Source organism: Suricata suricatta, chromosome 3 (assembly GCF_006229205.1).
Source record: "Suricata suricatta isolate VVHF042 chromosome 3, meerkat_22Aug2017_6uvM2_HiC, whole genome shotgun sequence".
NCBI lineage: Eukaryota > Metazoa > Chordata > Mammalia > Carnivora > Herpestidae > Suricata > Suricata suricatta.
The window spans coordinates 142,335,915-142,358,608 of record NC_043702.1 but is presented as its reverse complement, the minus strand read 5'-3'; the positions used below and the strand labels follow the sequence as shown (position 1 = coordinate 142,358,608).

Sequence of the window (22,694 nt, the reverse complement as noted above, 5' to 3'; positions counted from 1 at the left end):
TACTTATGTCACCTCGAGGCTGTGGCAACGTGGGAGATGGAAAGAAACAATGTCTACTCTCACTTACGTCCATGGCCAAGGACACCGGCGAGGGGTGGCCTTCGGAGCGCTCAGCCAGTGGCACTGGTGGAAAATAAGCCCTGGGGGGCGGGGGATGAGGCAGGAGGCAGGTGCAAACTCCCTTGCTTTTCCTGCCGCTGCCACATGCTCTCAGGGCAGCTCTGCAAGAAACAGGAGCCAGGCTCCCATCTGGGGACCTATAGCATCCGAGACAGCTGAGCCTGGGAAGCTCTGACTGCGGGGAGACAGAGGCCAGGGAAGGGAGAGAAAGGCTGCCAGCCTGGGGGGATGAATTTGCTCAGGAAGGACTGGAACAAGACGATGAGACCTGGGGCCTTCTCTGCTGCGAAAAGCAAAGTAAGCTTCTGGGCAAACAGGCTGAGGGTGGGAGGGATGGAAATACAGATCAGAGTTGTTTACAGGGAGGAGGCAAAGGCCGGGGGAAGAAAGGCGGGGCCAGGTATCGAAGGAGTGCCTCCACTTACCTTCCTTACACTCCAGGGCCACGCGGGACTCCAGGTTGTCCATCTGCATCTGGAGCCTCTTGAGAGTGAGGTCGTTTTCTCGAGACTTCCGCTTGTAGGCGATGAGGACGATGATGACGATGATGAGGAGGAGGCTGCCGCCCGCCGCGATGCTGACAATGGCTGGCAGGGTCAGCAAGCTGTCTGAGATGACACTCACCGAGCCAGGAGAGAACACCATCCCGCCCACGTGAACCTGTGCATTGCACACACACAGACGCTGTAGAGCCCTGGCATGCCATCGATCCTTGGGTTTCAGAAAGGGCAATGAGAGACCACGGCCACACAGTACAGACTTGCACATGAAACAACCTCCTGCTGACTATCTGCCTTTCTTTTCTTGGGTTCTCAACTTCTACCCATTTCAACATAGAACATGATGAGGAGGAGCTATGAAGGAGGTAGACGGGAGAGCCTCACTTTACGACAGATCATGCGTGCACAGCAAGGAGGGGAGGAAGTCATAAAAGGAAGAGGGTTCACTCACCATGACTTTGTGCTGCCCCGTGAGGTTGGGAGGCTCACAGAGGAGCTGTGTCTCAGACACAGTGACAGCACATGGGGTCTCTCCAATCAGCACTGTGTAGTTGAGTTTGGCACCTCCTGAGGCAGGAGGGCAGAGGTTTTTGCCCTGTGGAGAACAGAAATCTTAACAGAAACAACTGACGCATGTGCACGCAGAGTGAACGGCCTACTAAAAAAGAGATGAGAGAGGTGGGGGAAGGGCAGCCATACCAAAACCAACAGATGACTCCCGGTGAAGTTTCTGGAGAAAACCTCAAACAGCCCCAATTCCAAGAGAAAGAGAGAGCAAATGCAGGAAGGAGAGAAAGAAAGGGAGGAAGAGATGAGGAGGAAGACCAGAAGGGAAGGAACACTTGGAAGACAGCACGTGGGATTAAGTGAAAGTAACAAAACAGGTGGATGCATTGTCCCGGGGCACTGTAACGCCTCGAAATATGCGCCCACATTATGGCGGCCACGCAATAAAAGGAAATGTTTACTTCCCAGGCACTGCAGAACTTTGGGGTCCCAGAGCTCATGTGAACAAATAGAAACATTGTAAAGTGTTCCTTGAGAATCCCAAGTGCAAGATATATTGCTGGACGGGTCAATACGTATAAACAAGCCCCCTTTCCAGGGAAATGGCTGCTTTGTGAGTCGGCGAGCGCAGAGAGGCAAATAGGAAAGGCCAGGAGTGAGGGGGGCTGTCTCCGTCACCGTGCGGGGCGGACACTGCTCTCTGCACAGCTTACCTTCAGGATGATGGGGGAACCTGGCTTTTGATCCAACACTCCAGTAGGGCTGAGCAGTTCAAAGGTTGGGTTGGGGTAGTAGATGAACTTGGTGTCGTTGTAAATGAGCAAGGACTGGACGTTGTTAAAGACGAATCCAAACTCGTCAGGCCGTTCCACAGTGTCCAGGCCGGGCCGGTAGTCCGTGCTCAGAGAGGGTGCCAGGCAGGTTAGGGTGGTGGTGTTCACAACTTTACACACCTGGAGGGCCCAAAGTGCAGCACTTAAATGCAGATTGAGCGAGAGGTGGTGGAGGCGGGGTCACACTACCACCTCCCGCCCTCTTTGCTTTGGCCTGTCACCCCCAGTTACTTGGTTGTTGTTAGATGGTGAGGCCCCTTGAATAAAGGACTATGAAGTTTGGGAAGGGGGCACACATGTTAATGTCATTATTCATTCACCAACATCGTTTAAGGGACTGTTCTGTGCCTGGCACTGCGCGAGGACCTGGGGCCATCTAGTGACATGGTCACAGTCCAGAGGGGGAGACAAACTACCAAATGCACATTATCACATAGCCCCAGAGGGGGGCTGGACTGCAGTAGGGGTTCGAGCACTGCTAAATGCATGAGCGCATATGTGAAACACCTAGTGTACAAGGACCAGGCAGGGGAGGAGGCTGGGTGTGTGTGAGCACACATGGCTGTGGTCTGAGAATGACTCGGGGATGCTTTCCCTTGCACGGAGTGAGTGAGATGTACCCTGAGGAACGAGTGGGATTCGCCTAGATGAGGAGAGGGAGTGGAGGGGGCAATGGGTCCCCAGCAGAGGGAAGGGCAGCAAAGGCCTGGGGAAGAGGGAGTTTGAGGACGAAGCAGGACAGCAGTGTAGACAGGGTGTGTATATGTTGGGGAGCAGGAAATAGCATGAGATGAGCACTCCTCCAGCACATAGTAGGTGTTCGGTTAATGTTTATTGAATACACTGATGAGTAAAAAGAATCCTTCAACTCTTGTAGCATTCTGTTCAGGATCTCCCTCTTCGGCAGCCAGGAGCCCCTTGCTCTGCACAAGGAAGTACCTGGGTACTGATACTGAGGTCATAACATCCTTCCTCTCTGGGTAGACCTGGAATCTGTACTAAAATCCTAACTGAGCTGGTCCCTCCTTAGCATGAACTGCTCTGTTCTTTTTTTTTTTTTTTTTTTTTGGTGGTTTAGTTCCAGGGCTCCCCAGGGCAGTGCCTGGACTGAAGAAACCGCCACGGGATCCCCGTGTGGCATGTGGACAAAACCGGGATTCCCACCCACTCTCCTCCTGGCTTGTGCTCAGCATGGCCCTGGTTTGGGCTCTGGGTGCCCTGGCAACAGCCAAGGGCATCTGGGAGAGCTTGGCCTGCTGCTCAAGTACACACTGTCCTGGCAGGTCCACATGTGTTGTGAGTCTGGCCAACACACACACACACACACACACACACACACACACACACACACACAGGCCTTAGGTTCCGAAAGCGAGACGGCGTGTGAAATTGCAGAAAGGCTGACAGTGGTGCAGAGGTTATGTCAGAGTCCTGAATTCAAGTGTTAACCCCCACTTTCCAGAAGGAGTTTAAGGGTGTCACCGGAACAGCCCGCTGAGGGCTGCACGCCCTGTTGAGGGGTCAGGGCCCGTTCCTCGCCTTTCAGCTCAGACTCCAGCAGCCCCTTATGAACCTGACGTCCCCTTCATGGGCCAGCTGGGGACACTGTGCCATGAGGGAAATGGTGGGTGTGTGTGTGCAGTCACACGGGCAGAGCTGAGCCAGGGCTCTGTGGGACAGACACCCAACCGCAGTCTCCCTGCCTCCCCCCATCTTCCTCGGTGCTCATTCCAGCTCCCTAGCCTGGACTCCTCTCTGAATAAGCAAATCACTCCCAAACAAGGAGGCTCTGTTTGCTAAGTGCCCGGTGCTGCATCGGCACTTTATTTGCCAAACATTCCTTGGGGTTTTGCGGCCTTTGCCTTGGCCCTTCTCACGTCTCACTGGGGATGCTTCCAAACCGAGAGGCAAGTGGTAGACCCAGAGGGCTGAGGATGCCCTGGGGCCCGAGCAAGACTTCGGTCCCCACTGCTCCTGATAGAGCTCCTGACAGAGAAGCACACGGTGCAGAGCTCACCCAGGCTTGATGAAGAGAACGCCCCCAGGCGTCTCCTCCAGGCCTACCAGCCTGCAGGCTCCGGGCAGGTCACCACCAGGATGTGGATGCCCGGCTCTCAACCGGGATCAACTATCACTGAACTCCTTAAAACACAGAGAGGGGGTACGGGTGGGTGGGCAGGGGGGAATGCTGGGGAGAGTCCTGCCCAGGGGTGCAGGGGCGCCCTGGTGAGGGCAGAGGACACTTGGGACCTCAGTCTTTGCAGATGGATGTCAGCTACAGGGAAGGCCTTTTCAGACCAGTCTTCTCTTCAAAAGGCTTCCCTAGGGACTAAGGCTGCAGGCTTTGGAGGTTAACCTCGTCAGTCACATACTTGCTCTGTACTCTTAACCATGTCTTGTACTTTCTGTATTTCTACTGCTATGACATCTGGGACCTTAGCGACCTGGAGGAATTCCGCTTCCAAGATCAGCCAGTGCCTAGAGACCGCAAACAACTGGCCAGCCTGCTAGAGCATGCTGTCCTAATGCAAGCCAATCAATCCAGAGCCCACACGCCCGACCTCCTCCTTTCACACTTGGAACAACCATCCACCACCCCTAATCACACCAGACCGGGTACCAGACAGTCAGAGACAGCCCCTGTGCCCCAAAGCCCTCTGACATGATTCAGACTGGGCAACCCTAAGCCTGTTTACCTCGCCTTCGTGGTTCCTCCCTGCGGGAGCCATAACAAAGGCTCTTTCCACAGCGCCCTTTCCTCCCCCTGCTTTGAGCCCAACCTGGTGCTTCCCCTGTGATGTGGAAGCCCCCTTCCCTTCCGATCTGTGAGGATAACAAACTATCTCTCCAATGGCAGCGGCCTCCTGTGCTGTTGGCCTGACCACAGGAGCAATAATAAAACCTTTATTGCCACACCTAAGCAATAATAAAACCTTTATTTTAAAACCTGTGCCTAATTTATTTAGGGGTCTTTTCCTTCTGGAGTGAGCTCACGGTTCTCATTGCCACCCCACATCTTCCTTCCTTCCTTCCACTTAGTCCTCGGAGTCTGACAAGGTGGTCAGTGAGCTGCTGGGAACACTGCCTTCAGTCTGGAAGTGAAGTGGTGGCTTAGACCCTTTTTCCGGTGGATCAGGCTCTCCCCCTGGGATAAGGAGGAATGTGCTCTCCTAGCCCAAAGAGCTGTGACCAGGGTGGATACTAATGGTGTGATACACGTGTCCCTGCAAGTCTGCCATGATGGAATGTCATAACCACATCCCCAGCATCTCACGGGGTCTGGGAATGAAGAGCCCAGGTTTTGGGGATCTAGTTGCCTCTGCTCCCAGCTACCTTCATGGCTGGGGGCAAGCCATTACTCCCTCTGGCCTCAGTTTCCTCAGCTATACAATGAGGGGGTTGGACCAGACGATCCCTGTAAACTTCCCAGAGCCAGCCTTCAAACGCTGTGTCATTTCATGCCTTTCTGTGTTTCCTAAGGAAGCCGCCAGAATACTGGGGGCCTGTCGATACAATACCATCTTTTTTACCTCTATCACAGCTACTCGATCTTCTGAGGTCAAAGCAGTAATAATAGCAGTTCTACGAAAAATAGTGGCCATAATGCATCTCCTGGCCTATAACTGTGAATACTGTAGTGTTTCAGAAAATGCTGGCTAACAAGACTGAGATGGAGCCACTATAACTAACTAAAAAATGTATAATGACATCTCATACATTCTACTTTTATGATAGGAAATGTCTTTGAAAAAATTTAAGTGACATGGCTCTACATAGAGGAAAAAAATGTTCAACTGATCATCTTCACAATGGGGGTGGGGCCAGCCACTCGAAATGACTACCGTTTATCCAGCGCCAACCCCGTGCCCGCCAAGGGCTTGGCGTTACAGATCTGCGAGGAAAGTCTTATCATTAGTGTTTACCCAGGCAGAGAATAGGGGATTGCAGAGGTTAAATGACTGGATCATGGTTGTATGACTAATGGATGGCAGTGCCCAGCTTTCAATTCAGAAGCGTCTCCATCTAGAGCCAGACTTTCTTTGCCCTTTCACACTGCTTCTTACCAGACTTCAAAGTGAACAGAGCATGAAACAGGAACCCTTTTGCACTGTCTCTTTTTTAAAAAAATTTTTAAACATTTATTTATTTTTGAGAGACAGAGAGTGAGCAGAGGAAGGCAGAGAGAGAGGGAGACACAGAATCCAAAGCAGGCTCCAGGGTCTGAGCTGTCAGCACAGAGCCTGGCACGGGGCTTGAACTCACGAGCCTTGAGATCATGACTGAGCTGAAGTCGGCCGCTTAACTGACTGAGCCATCCAGGCGCCCCTTGTGCTGTCTATTAAGCTCAGAAGCCAGTACATTTCTATACTCATTGTATCATCTTCTGATGAGAACTGATTATACTGTGATTGTAAGAGTCCTTGTAAAGTTAAGGGTTAGGGGCCCCGATTCTAAGCTCAGGGTCTTGAACTACTTTCTTCTCCCCTAGATGGATGCTCCAATCCATCTGATTGGAAGAGGGAGCTAACATGGACCTCATCACCTTGCAAACCCAGACACATAACTGTGGTTACAGGGAGGGCCAGGCAGATAAGTGGTTACTCACGTTGACAGATTCCTTGCCATTAAACTTGACTCGCACCCTGGGCTCCTGAATGACATCCAGGTTGAAGCCTGTGATGGTCAGGGGCGTGTAGCCACTGGGAACAAGCAGAGACTGGGTTAGGTTCAAAGCCCTCTCAAAGTGCTACCACCTCAACCCCTGGTCCCTCACAAGGCACACGTGACTGAGGGCGTCATGCCAGGTGGCGGCTGGGCGTATCCCTCCTACCTCCACCTCACCTGGCAATGCTCCACTCTGGCTCAATGCGTTGCACCCGGGGGTCATCTATGTACTCGAACTGCAGGTTGTTATCCACACGGGCTCGGTCGACACTCACGGAAACAGGGACTGGGCCCAGGCCGTTGGATGACGGGGGTGAGACACACACGATCTCATTCATGGACCGCCTGACAGGGAGAGAGCGAGAGGGTTGGAGAGAAAGGCACTGGCAAGGAGGAGTGCTCTTTGGCTTCAAAGGGGATTTCCCTCCATCTGAGGGTATGCATGGCCCATGAAATGCTCTGTTCTTTCATAGTCTACACAATGGAACACATCCTTCTGGGTGTATATCAGTGCCTCTTTTTACTGGAGATCAAACACTGGTTGCATGAGGGACAGAACACATTGAAGAAGGTGATTAGAGAATAGATTAAGGCTTCATGGGCATTGGGAGATCTCTTCTTTTCTGGATTTTTCTAGAATAGGCTAGTTAGCCAGGGTTTAGAGTCTGGTCAATCCTTTGATAAGTATTTGCCGAGCACCTACTATGCAGAGACGTGAACACACAGTCCTTGCCCTTAGGGGGTTCGTAATCCAAGGAGAAGATAATTGGATAATCCTGAGCAAGTTGGGTTCTCACCCATGGATTCTCTCAGGATTCTCTATATCCTCAGGCTCCATCGGAGTATATAGCCAATAGCAGGTGTTCAGTTTTTAAGCACAAGAGATGCCCTGAGGAGGAGTCTGTGTCCTTGCTGAGGACTGAGGCCAGACAGTCTCCATGTTTCTCAAGTCCCCATCCTGGGGTCCTAATGAATGCTCAGTCCTGATGGTGGCTGGAGAGTTTCTGGCAATTTCCCCATTATGGCCCTCGTTCTAATTATTTTTAGAAGTATCTGGCCCTTAGATACATTGACTCGTGGTCTACATTGCTATAAGCTGAGTAGTGGGATGGATTTCTCACAGGGCCCGGAATGGTGTTTGGGCCCAGGACGTGGCCCCTACCCTGGGAGTGAAGGGGCAGACACCTGCATGCACCCGCCTCACACGCACAGCTTTCCTGTGCTCCTTTGAGCCCGTCTCACCCATAGAACTCGCAGGTCTGGTTGCCCAGGTACACAGCCACGCTGCTGCCTGCCCCGAGGTAATGGCCTGTGATGGTCACCATGGTGCCTCCCGATTCTGGTCCTCGGATGGGGCTGAGTGACAGCACAGATGGGTTCTTTGGGGGAAAAGCAGAGAAATGGTCACACTCAGGTTTTGGCCCAAGGGACAGACCCATGCTGGATATAACGACCAAAGGAGGGGCTGTGTCCCTGCTTAGCGTGCAGGTACTTGTTCTGCCCTTTCTAGTCTCTTCTCGTGGAACTGAGTCCTCTAAGAAGAGGCTCTGGGCATGTCCAGGGAAGGCAGAAGGACCACGTTTTAGAATCAATTCACTCCCTGGGGAGTCTCATGCTCATAACACCAATGGGAAGGCAGAGGTAACACCAACTAATCTATCAATTAGTTTACAAATTGAGAGCAATTTGAAAATGCTTCTCTATCGAGAGCCTGTACTGATTTTTTTTTTTTTTTTTGGTCACAAAATCGATAAGGCTGAATAAAGCATACTTGTCTGGGTTGGGCCACCAAGGTGCCAAAGTCCTCCATTAATGGTCCCTGCATATGTCCTGTCCCTTTCCAAGCATGTCAGGGGCACGGTGGCAGGCCTCGTACAGAGCGCTGGCAGTTACTGTTAGACACAGCTTTCTCCACCTTCATCGGGGGATGGCTCATAGATGGCTAGGACTTTCTAGTAAACTCCCTAAGCTGTACAATCTGAAGCATGAAGGAAACGTCATCTGGCCTATAGTGCATCAGGCAGCCAACCTAAATCAGAGAGGACCTGCTCCTGTCTAGAGGGCCAGGAAGGGTAGTGGAAAGTGCTTTTAACTGGACAACTATACTTGCATGAGTTCTAGTGTGCATTAGCCATTCAATGTCCACTGGCCCTGAAGCAAGCTTCTAGATCATTCTGGGCTTTTGTTTGCTCCAATACCAAGAGAGGAGGGTGAGCTAAATGGACTTTAAAGCCCCTCCCCGCTGGGACATTCTACAGTTTTCTCTCTACCCAGTCTTTCTGTATTTGCTGCTCACAGGAGACTCTGTCTGTCCTGCGTCAAAGATAGGGAGGCCGGCAACAAGTAGACAGCAGGTCCTTTCGAATCTGAGAAAAAGATGACTACGATAAAAAGGCAGAGATGCCAAGGTAAGAAGTCAGAGCCTGGAAAACCTAAAACACTCTGTAAAATGCTTTAGAGAGAATAAAATTTTGTGGTCTAATGATTTTTTAAAACTCTTAGCAAGGCTGGTTTGACCCCATCCACTGGTGTTAACACTTTTTAATGAAGAACTCGATGTGGCAATATAGGAAAGCATATAGGAGAAAGGACACCAGGGCCCCGGAAGCAAGTTACTGATTCAGTGGGAAGACAGCCCCAGCAGACTCCAGGGCCCCAGAAGCACGCTATCGATTCTGGAGGAATCCAGTGCCGGCCTTCGAGAAAGTCCTCGTGATTCTACTCCCTTCTGCCTGGGCTTGAAGAGATGATCTAGGTGTGAGGGTGTGCACAGGCGCCTAACCACACCGTCACACAGAGTGACTCATTGGTACACCCTGCTCCCGTGGTCCTGCCACAGACATGCATCCCTGCAGGATTTGAAGTGACTTCTCTAAACTCCCACTTACAATATCCTTGATAGAAAACAAAGCATGCGGATAAATATAGACCTTTTTAATTAGGTCCCTGAGGAGATCTGTCCTCATTAGGCTGGAATGAGACGAAAATATCACACTGGCAGGACAAGGGGCGGCCCCTCCCTACCCTAGGAGTAGGAGCCACTTTCTAAGAAAGACCTGACTTTTGCCTTATTTAGAACTCTGGTCTGTGACTCTCTGGGACTCTTATAGCACCATCAGTCACACATCCATCCTACCCCTGGCTTGAGGGGGGTGTGGGGTCCTTGTGGGAGAAGTCTAGAACAAGGTGGGAGAAGCCTAGAACAGGCTGGGGGCCCGCAGCCTAGTACTCACCACAAAGGTGTACTGTTGATGGGACTTGGTCATGAACTCTGGCTTACACTCGCCAATGCACAGGCGCACGGGCCCAGAGGTGGTTCCCACGAGAGCGTGGCCCATCTCACAGACGATCCTGAGGAGAGAGCAAGTTTTCCCGTGAGAGGCCTGGCCAGAGCCCATATCCCTGCCTATACTGCTCGTCTCCCCTCCCCCGCCACCCCCCACCCCTGTTCCACCGAATGACTCATCACACACTTGCACTGGTGCTGTACAGGATGCAGCTCGCTCACCCATCTAGCTGTGTGACTTTGGGTAACGTGCTGTCCCTTTCTGGGCTTCAGCCTCTCCTCTGTACAGTGAGAAGCTGAGTAAGATCACCTCTAAAGTCCAGTGTGCCTCCAAATGCTTTGCGGCTTCCTTCCCTGAATCAACCTGGATTCCCAGTCCTCCTGAAATGCCTCACTCTGGGTAGCTACCCAATATTTGTGGATAAAACCCAATGTCCAACAGAGAGGCCCAGGGGCAGTAATTTAGTGTTCCTGTGTGACAAGCCCAAATTGCAACTCTCCCTAAAGGAGTGAGAGACAGCCTGTTTACCAAGGTGATTCAATTGTGGTTTGTTTCCTATAGTGAGTTTTAAAAAAGGAAGAGATAATCTGATGAGATAGTGAATGCCCAAAGCAGGAGCTCCCAGCCAAAGGGAGGAGCGGAGACCTGCGGCAGCAGGAGGAGGGGTGGGGGCGGATGAGTTCATTAGGACCGCAGTTGACATTGGACTCCCACTTAATCAAAGTCTGAGTGCACTAGGCTGGCCGGCAAGCAACGGCGAGGCAGTGAACCAGCCTCGGGGTTGGAAGTCACATCTCACATTAAGAGGAGAGGTAGCTGGAGGGAAGAGGGGATGTGGCGTTTTCTTTCATCAAGTGCAGATCAATACCCCCAGTGATGACCCCCCTGGTGCCTGAGATCAGTTACAACAAGCACATTTAGAGACGGGTTGCCTTGGCCACAGCAGCCTTCTGGGAAGGGCAGGCAGCTGGAAGGTATGGGAGAGACGGAAGAAATCAGGTTCTCGGGGCGGGGGGCTCTCTCTTGCTTGTTATTATAATTACAAGGCATGGGGTCCCACCAAGCTCGGCAAATGAGAACCCCGGGACAGAAGAAAGGACTTTCATTTCCTCCCAACACCGCGGAAGAGTTCTGAGCAGTCTGGTGTCCCTGGTCGTTTGCTCAGTGGGGAATCAAAAAGATAGACCCCAGAACATGCTGGGGCACAGACCCCAGCATGATGCTGGCCCCGTGGGGAAGATCCGTGTCTAACTGGGAGGCGCTTATTGCCACAGCTTCTCAAGGAAGAAGGTAACTAAACAGAGATTTCATTTCAATGTAATAAAACTTGCATTAAACAAATACCCGGCACGCTCACACACAAGGCATTCCACAGATCTCCACCTCCTTCATAACAGTTAATCCCAAATAAGTACTTTAACTCCTGGTGAATATTTACTTAACATGCAATAACTGTCTTATTACGTTTAGCATATTAGATTCAACAAGAAAGTACTGAATGCACAAGGAAGGATAGCCTCCCTTCCCTTTCTCTATGAATAAATAAATTAATTATGAACCCAGAGTAGAGCCGATAGTGATGATCAATTAGTATTTTACACGTAACTGTCTTCTTAAACCTTATTAGCAGAGCATTTGAGAAGCTTAATTTAAGGTACTGTGTGTGGTTATTTTCATGCTGCTACCTGCTTGGAGTAACAAATCTCTCATCCCGTTTCCTGGGGCCTAGCGCCTGCACCTGTTTGGGGTCCCTGCCGTCCTGCAAGCCATGCCTCCCCACTCCTGAGAGGCTTCAGAGGAGAATCTGTCATCCATCACAGAAGAGAAGAACAAAGGGGAAGGGGGAGCAGATAAATCTCTTTTCCTCTCTTCTAATCTCGGCTTTCTTGTCCCTCAATCACCTCCTCCTGCCCCCCACTCTGTGCTAGAGTCATCCTCCTGAAAAAAGGAGGAAGACATCATGGCAGGCTGGATATCATGGAGGGAGGAAATACGAGAACATGTGAAGGTCATGGGCATCCTTTTTCTTCCTGAGGCCCAGGGGTCTGTCTAGGAGAGGAGAAGGCCTAGAATGGCCCATTCAGCTCTCTCTGTAGGGAATTAACATTGGCCTGGAGCCCTTTGGTATGCCGTCTTTTCTAGAATGTTTTCTTACTCAGGGCTCATGTGCCAAGAGATAAGCGTTACCTATCAGGGACCTGAAAGAAGGGGGATGGATGGGACAGGAGCACTGCCCAAGTGTCCAAGGCTGAGTGCCCCCCCTGGAAGGGCATGATGCAGGTGGGCAGGTGCTGGGCTGCGGTGAGGTGCCAGAGGCCCACCTCGGGCTCTCCCTTCCTCGGCACTGTGGCTGACGCCTCTCCCCACCCGTGGAACGAGGTTCACCTCCACCTGTGAGTGGGGAGCAGGCAGGGGGCAGCTGTGGGCTGTAGGAAAGGGTCTGGGGTGGTAGGAAAGAACTGGGAGAGAATCCTAAGGAATCAGGAAGCACACAGAAGAACCCCAATGACCTCTAACTCTCCATTCTTTTACTCCCGGGCCTCTGGGTGTGCACTGAAGTTTGGAGAGGCATCTTTAGGTTATCTTTTGTAGGTATTCCTTCTCTGAGCTCAGAGAGAGAGGAAGATAGAGGAAGAAGCAGGGGAGACTATAGGGAGTAAAAAGGGTTATCCTGAGGAATGATGGTCGGGCCAAGGTAGATTTGGTACCTTAACCATAAGAGCTACAATTTACTGAGCTGTGATCACAGCAGGCACTGTACAAGACAGGATCTCATGTCATCTCAAGCTCTCCTGCAGGGCGGGTCTTATGAGCTCCATTTTATGAGAAACAAAACTAAGGCTCAGAGCTGCTATGTGACTTGTCCACGGTCACAGCGGCAGAGTCACAATTCAAAGCCAGGTCAGCCTGACTCCAAAGCTTGTGCCTTTGGCTATTCTACTCTACTGCTTCTAGAATTAATGGAATGCTTTCTGTTTATTTTGGGGAGGGGACAGGGGGGACATGGTGGCAATGCTGGGGTGCAGTTGAGGCTATCTGGGGTGTTGGGAAGTATAGGGAGTGTGGGGAAGCCCAAGCTGGGCTGCTAAGACTCTGAGAGCTGACTGCTTGCACCCCTACCTTCCCAGGTGTTGATGGTCACGGGCAGCAGTGTGTGCACTACTTCCTTCTTCAAGCCTTATGAGTTGGCCACATTCCTGTAGTTTGATTTCTGGAGGCCTCCTGTCTTCTTGGCCTCCTCCTGGTCTCTGGTGGCTCTAGGCTCCCTGATATATTATAAGGAGATGGTAGCTGGGGATGCCTACATTTTTCCCTTGTAAAATGAGGAGCTTAACTAAATAACTATCCACCTGCAACCTTTGGAAGTTTGACTCCTCCCTGTTGACAGGGAGCTTCTGAAGACACTTTGGTGGCACCAAAAGACTTTCTAAGGGTGGGATGTGCAGTTCCATAGGGCATATAGTTGACTCCTCTGACATCTTAAGGATGTCTATTTCTCCATTCCTCCATCCCCTGGATGTGACATTTGATAATCTGGGAGCAAAGTGGTTTGCCCCAAGCTCACTCACCAATAGCTGAGCTCCTGGCTCCCAGCCCAGTGCCCTCGTCCTGCACACGGTACCACCTCCCACAGCCCGTCAGGGATGGTACCTTTCTCCGCATGAGCATACATCCCCGGGCATGGGGAGCACATGCATCTAACATCCAGCCAGCCATGACTGAGTTCACAGGGGCAGCAGATGAGAGGCGGCTCTGAGGACCCCAGCGGAGTCCTCCTCACACAGTGTCCCTGTCCCCGGGGGGTGGGGGGGAGAGTGGGGAGCTTCGGCTCCCACCTGCGTCTTATCACCCAGAAAACGTCCTGTGACGGAATCACCTGGCCCTCCACAGACCAGTGGGGTGCTGATTGCAGGACTAAGCGGGGCCTTTTAACCAACATTTACCTAATTGCTGAGTGATAGATGGTGTGGCATAAGCATATGGCGGGCCATTACTGTGCCCACTAATCCTGCCCGCGCGCGGGACAGTGCCCTGGCCCGTTCAGCCAAATTCATCTCTCCCAGACATCTGTAATGATGGTGCCTGCTGCTCACTGCCTGGGATGGAAGCTTTAATGATGTTAACAAACTCTGAAGCCTTGAGAGTGGTAATGAGCCTGGCGCGGCTGGAAACTAGGGCTGCACGAGCTGAGGTGCCTGCCCCCTCCTGCCCACACCGTGCCCCACAAAAAGGCAGAGAGGCTTCCTAGGGTGCCAGGCCACCAGCCTTGACCAGTCACCTCCCTAGGCTCCCTTCATTCCTCACCTGTGGTTCAGGCGCTTTCTCCCCCTTTCCCTGGGTGAGGGTGGTGGATCTGATTCCAAAGATAGAATATTGTCTCCCATTCCTACAGTACATCACAGTCTCCATTTTCTCATGACTGAATTTCCTCCCAAAACTCGTGCAGTAGGAATTATGATTTCCATGAGGCTGATGGTGCCTGAGACACCAGACAGCCTGCTAAGGCCTCAGGGCTGGTCAGTAGAGCCGGCAGGACTTAGAACACGTTTGAATTCCAGATCTCATGAGCTCTCCATGTCCGGCTGCCTAAGAGTCCACATGTCTCAGCTCAAAGCCTCACCCACTGGTCCCTCAAACCCTTTCCTTTGGAGTCTTGTGCCATCTCACCACATTGGAGAGACCTGTGTCTGGAGGCCCAAGGCAGGCCCTTGAAGCCCAGGTGGATTCTGGGTCAGTGGGACCAAGGGTCTAGCCCAGCCTGGCAGGGTTAGGTTAGTCCTTCCTCTGACCAGGAAGGACTCCGCACACTGTCCAGCCTCCTGCCCCAAATGCTTCTACCTCTTCTCTAGCTCCACAGCCTCTGTAGTTTCCCTTCTTCTCTCCCTCATCTCTTTTGTGTAGCCCCAGCCAGTCCTTCCTCTCAGATTCAGTCCTTGCAGGGATCAGGGTATCAGGGGGGGGATCCGGTGTGAAGGACTGGAATGACTCCTTCTCCCCTAAGGTGGTGAGCAGACATCAATGGGGTCCTCAAAGCCTGAGAATTCCCTCCTCTGACTCTGACCCTGCTCTGGGCCCACGCCAGAATCATGGCTCCCGACCCCAGAGGATCATGACATTTGCAGGCCATTCTTGTCCAGGAGTCCTGCCCTCTGGCTCTTAGGAGCTGGGGAGACCTGGAGTGCAAGTCAGGAGACTCGGGCTCCAGCTCTGCCTGGGCAACTTATGCACTGAGTGAATCAGGGAAGTCATTTCACTTCTCCAAGCCTTTTGCCTTCTCCTGCTTTGTAAAGGGAGATCACAATATCTATCTATCTCTGAGTCCTTCCCAATTAAAAATAAGAAAATGGATGAGAAAGTGCAGGGGCTGGCAGAAGAGAAAGTGATGTCATTTTTCTGGTTGTTACTAAAGACTGGGTCTGGGCAGGTCAGGAGGACCACCTGGGGAGGCAGGGGGTGGAACTAGGACAGAGAAGCCCCTCCCACAAAGAAGCTCTCCCTCCTCCTTGCACAGCTGTGTTCTCAGTGGGATCAGCAAGACTTGACCCCACTTTACATGACAAATCATGCAGGATGATCTCCAGTCCCTTTCTCTTTGGGATTGGGGTGGGGGGGTGCATCCCTCCTTCCAAGCTCCTGCTCCCCCCCTTTGTGCCCATCTCCTGCCCACCAACTCCACAGCGGTCACCACAGCCAAATGAACACCCCAAATTGGAACATATGTCACTCCTGGAGCCCCATTCGCCTGTCCGCCACTACATGCCTATTTTCTAATTTCCAGCTGACATTTCCCTTAGTGAAATAAATGAATTTGCTCCGGCGGAGGCCCTGCTCGGATTAAGCTGCTGTCAGAGCCCCATGAGCCAAACAAATTGTTGCCCGCAGCCCACCGTGCGGGATGCATTCCAATGGGGACTGGCAGCGGAGCGGCTGGAGAGACCCAGGAGGAGCCTGAACTGGATGAGAACATGGCTTGGTGGCTGGTGGGCAGGCGAAGACTGAATGAGAGGCGGGGTTGGGCCAGGAGCTCTGATGCCAGAGAGCCTGGGGACAGGGAATCACACAGATGGGAGCCTTTGGAAGTGGAGGTGGGGTAGAAGAGGGCCCAGGGAAGGCTTTTGGGGGAAGGGTGCATGGGACGAGAGGGGTGGGAGGGAGTCCTGGAGAAGTCCCATAAAAGGGGATGGGACAGTCCCTACCCTGAGGCTCCATGGGAAAAGGGCAGGCCAGAGCGGGCTGCACTCACTGCTCAGCGATGATGTAATCCCCTGGCAGGGGGGTGCAGGGCACACCAGCCACCTGCACGTGGTGGGCGATCTCAGAGAAGTCCAGGCCCAGGTTCACACCATGGATGGTCACTCGGGTCCCTCCTTCAGGTGGTCCAGACACCGTCAGAATCTGCGGGAGGGAAATGGGTCACAAACATGCTGGGCCACAGAGGCTGAGACAGCGGTGCCCTGGTCCTTTCCCGAGGGAGGCTGGGCACTTTGTGCACACCTGGCATGCATGAACACATGGCATATTTTCTCCACTTTTTAGTCTCTCTAGGGTCCTGACATCATTTTAACACTACTTTGTCTTACACTATTTCTTCAGTTCTTCAGGTCGTTAATTCCTTCAAGCGTTCATTTATTACAAAAAAATTATCAGAAAGCACTGGACGGGAGGCAGGAAATCGTTGTTTGGAGATGTGCTGCCTGATGGTGATCAAATCACGTCATCTCCCTTGACCTCAGTTCTTCTCAGTGGTGAATGGTGGGGGGTGGGGGGCAAGGGGAATCATCATCTCTACCAACCTGGCACCAAACAGGGCATGTTTGGGAGCTTTTTGGGAACCAGAAAGGGCTCTGTAATTGTCATGTGCTATTATTATCACTCCTGCATGCCAAGCACTGTAGGGGGAATGGTGAATATGCAGGAAATCAGGAAGCTTGCCCTCAAGGAAGGTCCAGGAAGTAGAGCTTAAGGGAGCCGGACATAATGCTGATGCAGGGCACACACACAGTGCTAAGGCAGATTTAGAGGAAAGTGTGGGACCCCAGAGGAGTCTGAGATCAGGTACTGCTTCAAGGGGCAAGACTGAAGATAGAAAGTATGTTGGACACACGCTGCGGAAAAAGCCCACGATGCATGTTAAAACCATGAACAAATAACATGAGGATTTCCCAAATTTTCCTGGCTTCTCATTAACAAGGATCATGTATTTAGTTATTCATTTCCTAATTCAGTCACCAAATGTGGTCTCCTTTTGCCTGGACCCAACAGGCAAAGGAACTACAGAATCAGGCTCTCCCAAGGTGTGAACATCTCTCTGGGATTAGATCAGGCTCTCGGAAGAATGCCGCTCTTTGGGTAAGTCCACCCCAGCGGCTAAGTCCATCCTGTGTGGTCCTGTTATCTGAAGTAGAGGGAAATTAGGAATGAACTCAATCACTGGAAGCAGGCTCAGAGTATCTTATACTCAGATTCCCATACAACTTATATATACATTTGTAAAAAAGTCCAAGGCTCTTTTCTTTACACCATAACAAAGGCAAGACAGGAAGGGAGGGAAGGGAGGGTGGGCTGGTCAAGGCCGAGAGTCCACCAGAATCTCCCAGATGGAGTCTCTGGGCAGAGCTGCAGCCCAGGATCCTGTGTGCATGGGCCCCACTGGGAGCCTCCCTTTAACCCTGTTCATGCTGGTGGAGTGCCCAGGGGAGCCAGTGTGCCCAGAGCAGAGACGGTAAGTCAGTGTAATGAAATGAATGAAATGCTATAAAAGGCTCTGGAGACCTTTCCCTCCTCCCTGTCCCCCAAAGGGGCACTACGCTCTGCCTGTGCTGCAGGCACCATGACTGTACAACCACCTGGCATGAATCCCCAGGTGATGACACTGGGTAGAGACGCCCCGATCGTGGGTAGGAAGACAGAAACAGGCCTCCCTCCCCGGCCGACTCCTGGGCACTTGGCAAGTTGGCTGCACAGTCAGGATTCAAACTCAGACCTCCTGACCCCCATCCTTTCCTGCAATTCTTACATGGTGTGACCTCCTTCCCTCCTTGCAGGGGTCGGAGGAGGGGATGAACTTTCTTGTCTTGGGGCTCACGTCACCCAAGTCACCTTGTCTGAGGCTCTCACTCCCTTTTCTGGGAGTAAAATATCCCACCTTAAGAATAAAAATAAACAAGATTCAAGAAAGGAATCAAGGGAGGGATAGTGGAGGTAGCTCGGAGGCACCTTTGTGTGTTGGGCGTGAGTGTGTGTGGCGAGGGAAGCAGAACAATTTGTAGAGAGAAAAGCTGGAAGGAGGAATAGGTAGCCCCACAGCTTTCCTGTCCCTGGGGGATTCTAGAATGAACCAGTACTGGACCTTGGCTGTTGCACTCTCCCCTAGTGCTGTTTCCTCTGGAATGTGGGCCCCCAGGGCTCTGTGAGATGGACCCATGTTAAGGAGGACCAGGGAGGGGAATGCTTCTGCACCCCTGAGGAGACATCAGTGGGAAAGAATTTGCTTTGAGCCAATCCGACTGCCTGGGTTCTCCCATGACCCACGTCAAAGAGCCCCGCCCGGCCCCTCTCAGCCCTCCCCCGGCCTCCTGGGGCAAGAGCCCACCTACCAGCAGTGACTGACAAAACCGTGGGGATTGGTTTGCGCTCCTTCCCCCACATTTATTTTTAAAAAGACATTCTTTTGCTCGCTGCAGTTAATTACAACCTTTCAGAAAAACTGTGAAACGAAATCTTTCTGGAAAGCCTAAAAATATTTCCATCTTGCAGGTAGCATGTGGGGATTGGATTGTGAATTATTCGGCAGCGCTGGCAGCTTCCACCAGGCAGATTTCTTCAGCTGGTAAGTCACTGCAGTGTCCCCTTCTGACATTCAGGGGTGAGGTCCGAGACAGACCAGGGTCACTTGGAGGTTTGCAGGGTCCCTTTGCCAGCACATATCTGTTCAGAGGCATAAGCCTGCTTATATTGTTTAGAAATGAAAAAAAATTTTCAAGTTATTAACAAGTGTTATAACCTTGGCATGAAGACACATGCCAAAGAAATAGCTAGTTTGGGATGAGGAAACACCAGCTTAATCACTTCTAAGCTGACTACCAGCTGCTGGCATCCGAATCTGGAGAATCAGTCCTTCTAGGTAATTGGAAAATGCCTGGGGACTGGTGGGTCCCTGGGGGTCTTCTCTCCCACACAACATATGTTATGTGCCATGCTGCCAGCCCCTGGGGCAGGGAGCAAAGGAATCTGGGGTCAAGGCACTAAGTAACCACGGCGTTCTAGGGCTTACAAGGGACACAGCTTACATCTTCCTTGCTTAAAACCAAATGGATGTGTAAAAGTCAGGATTTCCCAAACACAGATGAGGTGCTGAGCATTGGATTTGCAAAAGGATTCCCAAGGTCTCCATTAGTGATGACTTTCAAATCTATATCGTTGGCACAGACCTCTCTCCTGAGCTCCATATTCATATATCCAATTGCTACCGGACATCTCCGCTTCCACAGGTGCGTCCCTCAGGCACCTCAAATCTCACCCTGTCTCAAAATGAACTCTTAATTTTTCCTCCTTCCACCCCCCAACCTGATTATCCTCACAGATTCTCTTTCAAGGTTAATGGAATCACTGGGTACCCAGCCAGGAAACTTACAAGTGGCTTCAACAGTTTCCTTTCCCTCACCTTCCATGTATAATAAATAACAGTCGCCAGCCACTATCACATCTCATTTCCCAGCATCTTTTGAATCTGTGTCCCACTCTGTCTTCCAGAGTTGGCGTTGAGCACAGCAACTCCACTTCCCACTCACGCTTACCGCGAGGGCGTCCACATTCTTCCATTAGATCTAACTTCCTCTTATCACAGGTGACCATCACGAGCTAGCTGCCTGCTCTGAAGATCTATAATGGCTCTGACCACTGTTAAGGCAAAGTCCCTAATTCCTGGCCTGGCACTTGTCCTTCACGGTTTTTTTTAATATAGATTATTAAATATTTACTTTTGAGATTGAGAGAGAGAGAGAGCGCGAGACAGAGAGAGAACATGAGAATCTGAAGCAGGATCCAGGCTCTGAGCTATGGGCACAGAGTCTGATGCAGGGCAAGAACTCATGAACCACAAGATCATGACCTGAGCTGGAGTCCAACGCATAACTGACCGAGCCACCCAGGCACCCCTGTCCTTCAAGTTCTGATCTTTGTTACTTTATCAGCCACATCTGCTATCTTCTACTATGTCCATGTTCTACCCAGATATCAGGGATTCCTATCCACACAATGCACTTTAAAAATCTCTGTGCCTTTGAACATCACTTGCTCTCTTCTGGCTTAAAATCAGAGTGAGTCAAGGTGGAGGTCTGGGCTCGGGGAGCAAAGGAGCAGAGAAAGGTATCCAGCACGAAACATCCCCCAACACCTGAAGGCTTCTGGGTGACTCTGAGAATGAGTATAAGGGCCTTGCTGTCCATGTGGTGGCCTGGAGTGGTAAAAACCCAGGCATCCTGTTTTCCTAGTTTCTCCCAGGACCAGGTACTGGGGAGAAGCTACAGAGGGGAGGCTTGGTGGAAAACGGCTTATTCTCCTGAGAGAAAGTAAACAGATTTTTAATATACCAACCACTTCAGACCAGGCAGCTGCGGGTTCCCCAGTCCACCCTGGAGATTGCCCACAGGGCTGTCTCTTAAAAACAGCGTTAGATTGCAGAATGGTCAGCGTAGCATCTGCAAAGCTTGATTCTCTTGGGAGAATGACACGGGTCTGTGATGCAGCAGCTCTGCGGAGTCCCCTGCTTGCAGAATTACAAGGAAGGAATCCCAGAAGAGGAAGCAGTGGGGCTCCAGGGCAGGGAAGAGCTAAGCCGCCATGGAGGTGAGGGTGAAAAGGCGTGGGGGGGGGTTATAGATCCCCCCACTTATAGAGGGGAACCAAGACAGGGCCAGGATGGTGACCAGATCCACATGTCTTCGTGTGTGGTTTCAGATGGCCCTTGGGCTGCTAGCAAGAGAGCCCATCTGATACTTGGGTAGCATCTGTGGCAGGAAGACAGTAAGACAGACTGGGATATGAATTTTTGCTCTGACACGTATGACCTATGTGACCTTCGGTCTCAGTGTCCTTATCAGAAAACAGATAACAACGCTTCCCTCACGGGGATGTTCTGAAGGTTAAGGAAGACATCTGGAAAGTCCCTAATATGATGGCGGTTTTAGAGGTCAGGCCTTGACAACTGTGATTTCCTCCCTGGTGTTCCCCCTGCACCTGTGCCTTCCCAGATCACAAAAACATGGGATGGTGGTGTTGGGAGGAGCTGAGAGATGACAGGAATCTTTCTGTCCCTCTGCAAGGAGGACGCAGGGACCTGCTGGAATGATGGGGGTAGAGAGAGCTGCCCGTGGGCTGACAGGAGAGAGCCTGAGTTTGTCCACACTGCCGAGGACAGGACCTTGGCTTTGGTGGACTCTGGGCCCCGCACAGAGGCAGACTCTGAGCCAGACATTACCCTTTCACCCAGAATAAATTGAGGAGGTCACAGGCCCTGGCTAAAATGGTCTTCATTCTTCCTTCCCTCCCTTCTTGCCCTGGCGATGAGCCATTCTGGGGTAAGCATTGCATTTCACAGCGAATTCTTCCAGGAAAGTAATTCTGAATGAGACACCCACACAAACAAATGGTCTGACAGTTTGGGATGTGTATGAGTGTGTGTGAGTGTGGGTAGAGAGGGTGTGGAGAGATGGGGAGGGGAGCTGGGAACCTGTAAAATCAGCTGGGATCTTGAGACATTGATCACTTCAGTCCCATGCTTTCCAACACATATTATACCGTGGACTGGAAATCTAACTTCTCGTCTGTGGACCTCAGAAGAAGGGGATGAGGTAGAGATGCATCCAGAAGCAGTTGCTATTGCTGGGTGGGGGTGAAGGGGGTTCTATCGCCCCTGTGTTCTGTGCCGACTCCCACTGTACACTCCTCCCCGCTGACTCCCCAGAGCTGCAGTTCTCTTATGTACTCCATGTGCTCTTGGGGAGAGCCAAGGGTCCCCAGGCCAATAGTGTCTAAAGGCAATGTGTCATTCCCCCTGCCGGTCCATGTGTCCACTGATAAATGCCTACCTCTCCTGCAAGGACTCTGCTCAAAGATGCACCCTCCCCACCCCCACCCAGTGACGCTTCCTCGGACCCCCTCGAGCAGATGCAGTAGCACCTTCTCCTACATTCCCACCGTCCTTTGTGAACGTGCCCGACAGTAATGGCCACGCCGGGTGGTAAACTGCTTCTTTTCTCAATGAGACAGTAACTATCTTGGGACAGAGACAATCTCACTTTTGCTTAGCAACCTGATGCTTAGCACACGGCCTGCAGCATGGCAGCCTTCAATAAATATCCCCAGTTCTCTGTTACTGGGAAATGCTGGTCCCACCAGATTGTAGAACAAACCGTGTTCTATAATGACGCTGGAAGAATGGAGGTGTCTATGGGCCGCTTGGGAGTGATGTATTCTAACGGAATCTCAAGAAGTCCTTCCTGCAATCTCTCGTTCCTTTAATTTAAGCCAATTTCTGGTGTGATTCCTCATTGAATGGAGGACTGAACAGCTGTCTCCTCATCAGACATCTTTCAGATACTGAAGACAGCAATTAAGTCACCCCTGGCCTGTGCTTCCGTAATTCTGTTAGCCTTTTGTTGGAAGATCTTGTTTTCTAAACCCTTTGATCATTTCAGCAGCTTTCCTTTGGACCCTTGGATGTCCAGGCATTCTCTTAGAGTGTAATGACCCAAAGTACGCTTGTGGCTTGAGCAAAGGCC

The 22,694-nt window shown here is 51.6% G+C and overlaps 1 protein-coding gene across 1 annotated transcript in view; it reads right to left on the bottom strand.

Annotated features, from left to right (window-relative positions):
• Positions 1 to 22,694, bottom strand: part of PLXNA2 (plexin A2) — a 205,157-nt gene that overhangs the window by 18,615 nt on the left and 163,848 nt on the right. The window contains exons 13-20 of the mRNA XM_029935352.1: positions 16,157 to 16,308; positions 9,859 to 9,976; positions 7,868 to 8,004; positions 6,803 to 6,970; positions 6,567 to 6,660; positions 1,841 to 2,080; positions 1,072 to 1,215; positions 546 to 780 (exon numbers count right to left, since the gene is read on the bottom strand). Coding sequence (XP_029791212.1) covers positions 546 to 780; positions 1,072 to 1,215; positions 1,841 to 2,080; positions 6,567 to 6,660; positions 6,803 to 6,970; positions 7,868 to 8,004; positions 9,859 to 9,976; positions 16,157 to 16,308 — 1,288 coding nt within the window. The remainder of the gene's footprint in view (positions 1 to 545; positions 781 to 1,071; positions 1,216 to 1,840; positions 2,081 to 6,566; positions 6,661 to 6,802; positions 6,971 to 7,867; positions 8,005 to 9,858; positions 9,977 to 16,156; positions 16,309 to 22,694) is intronic.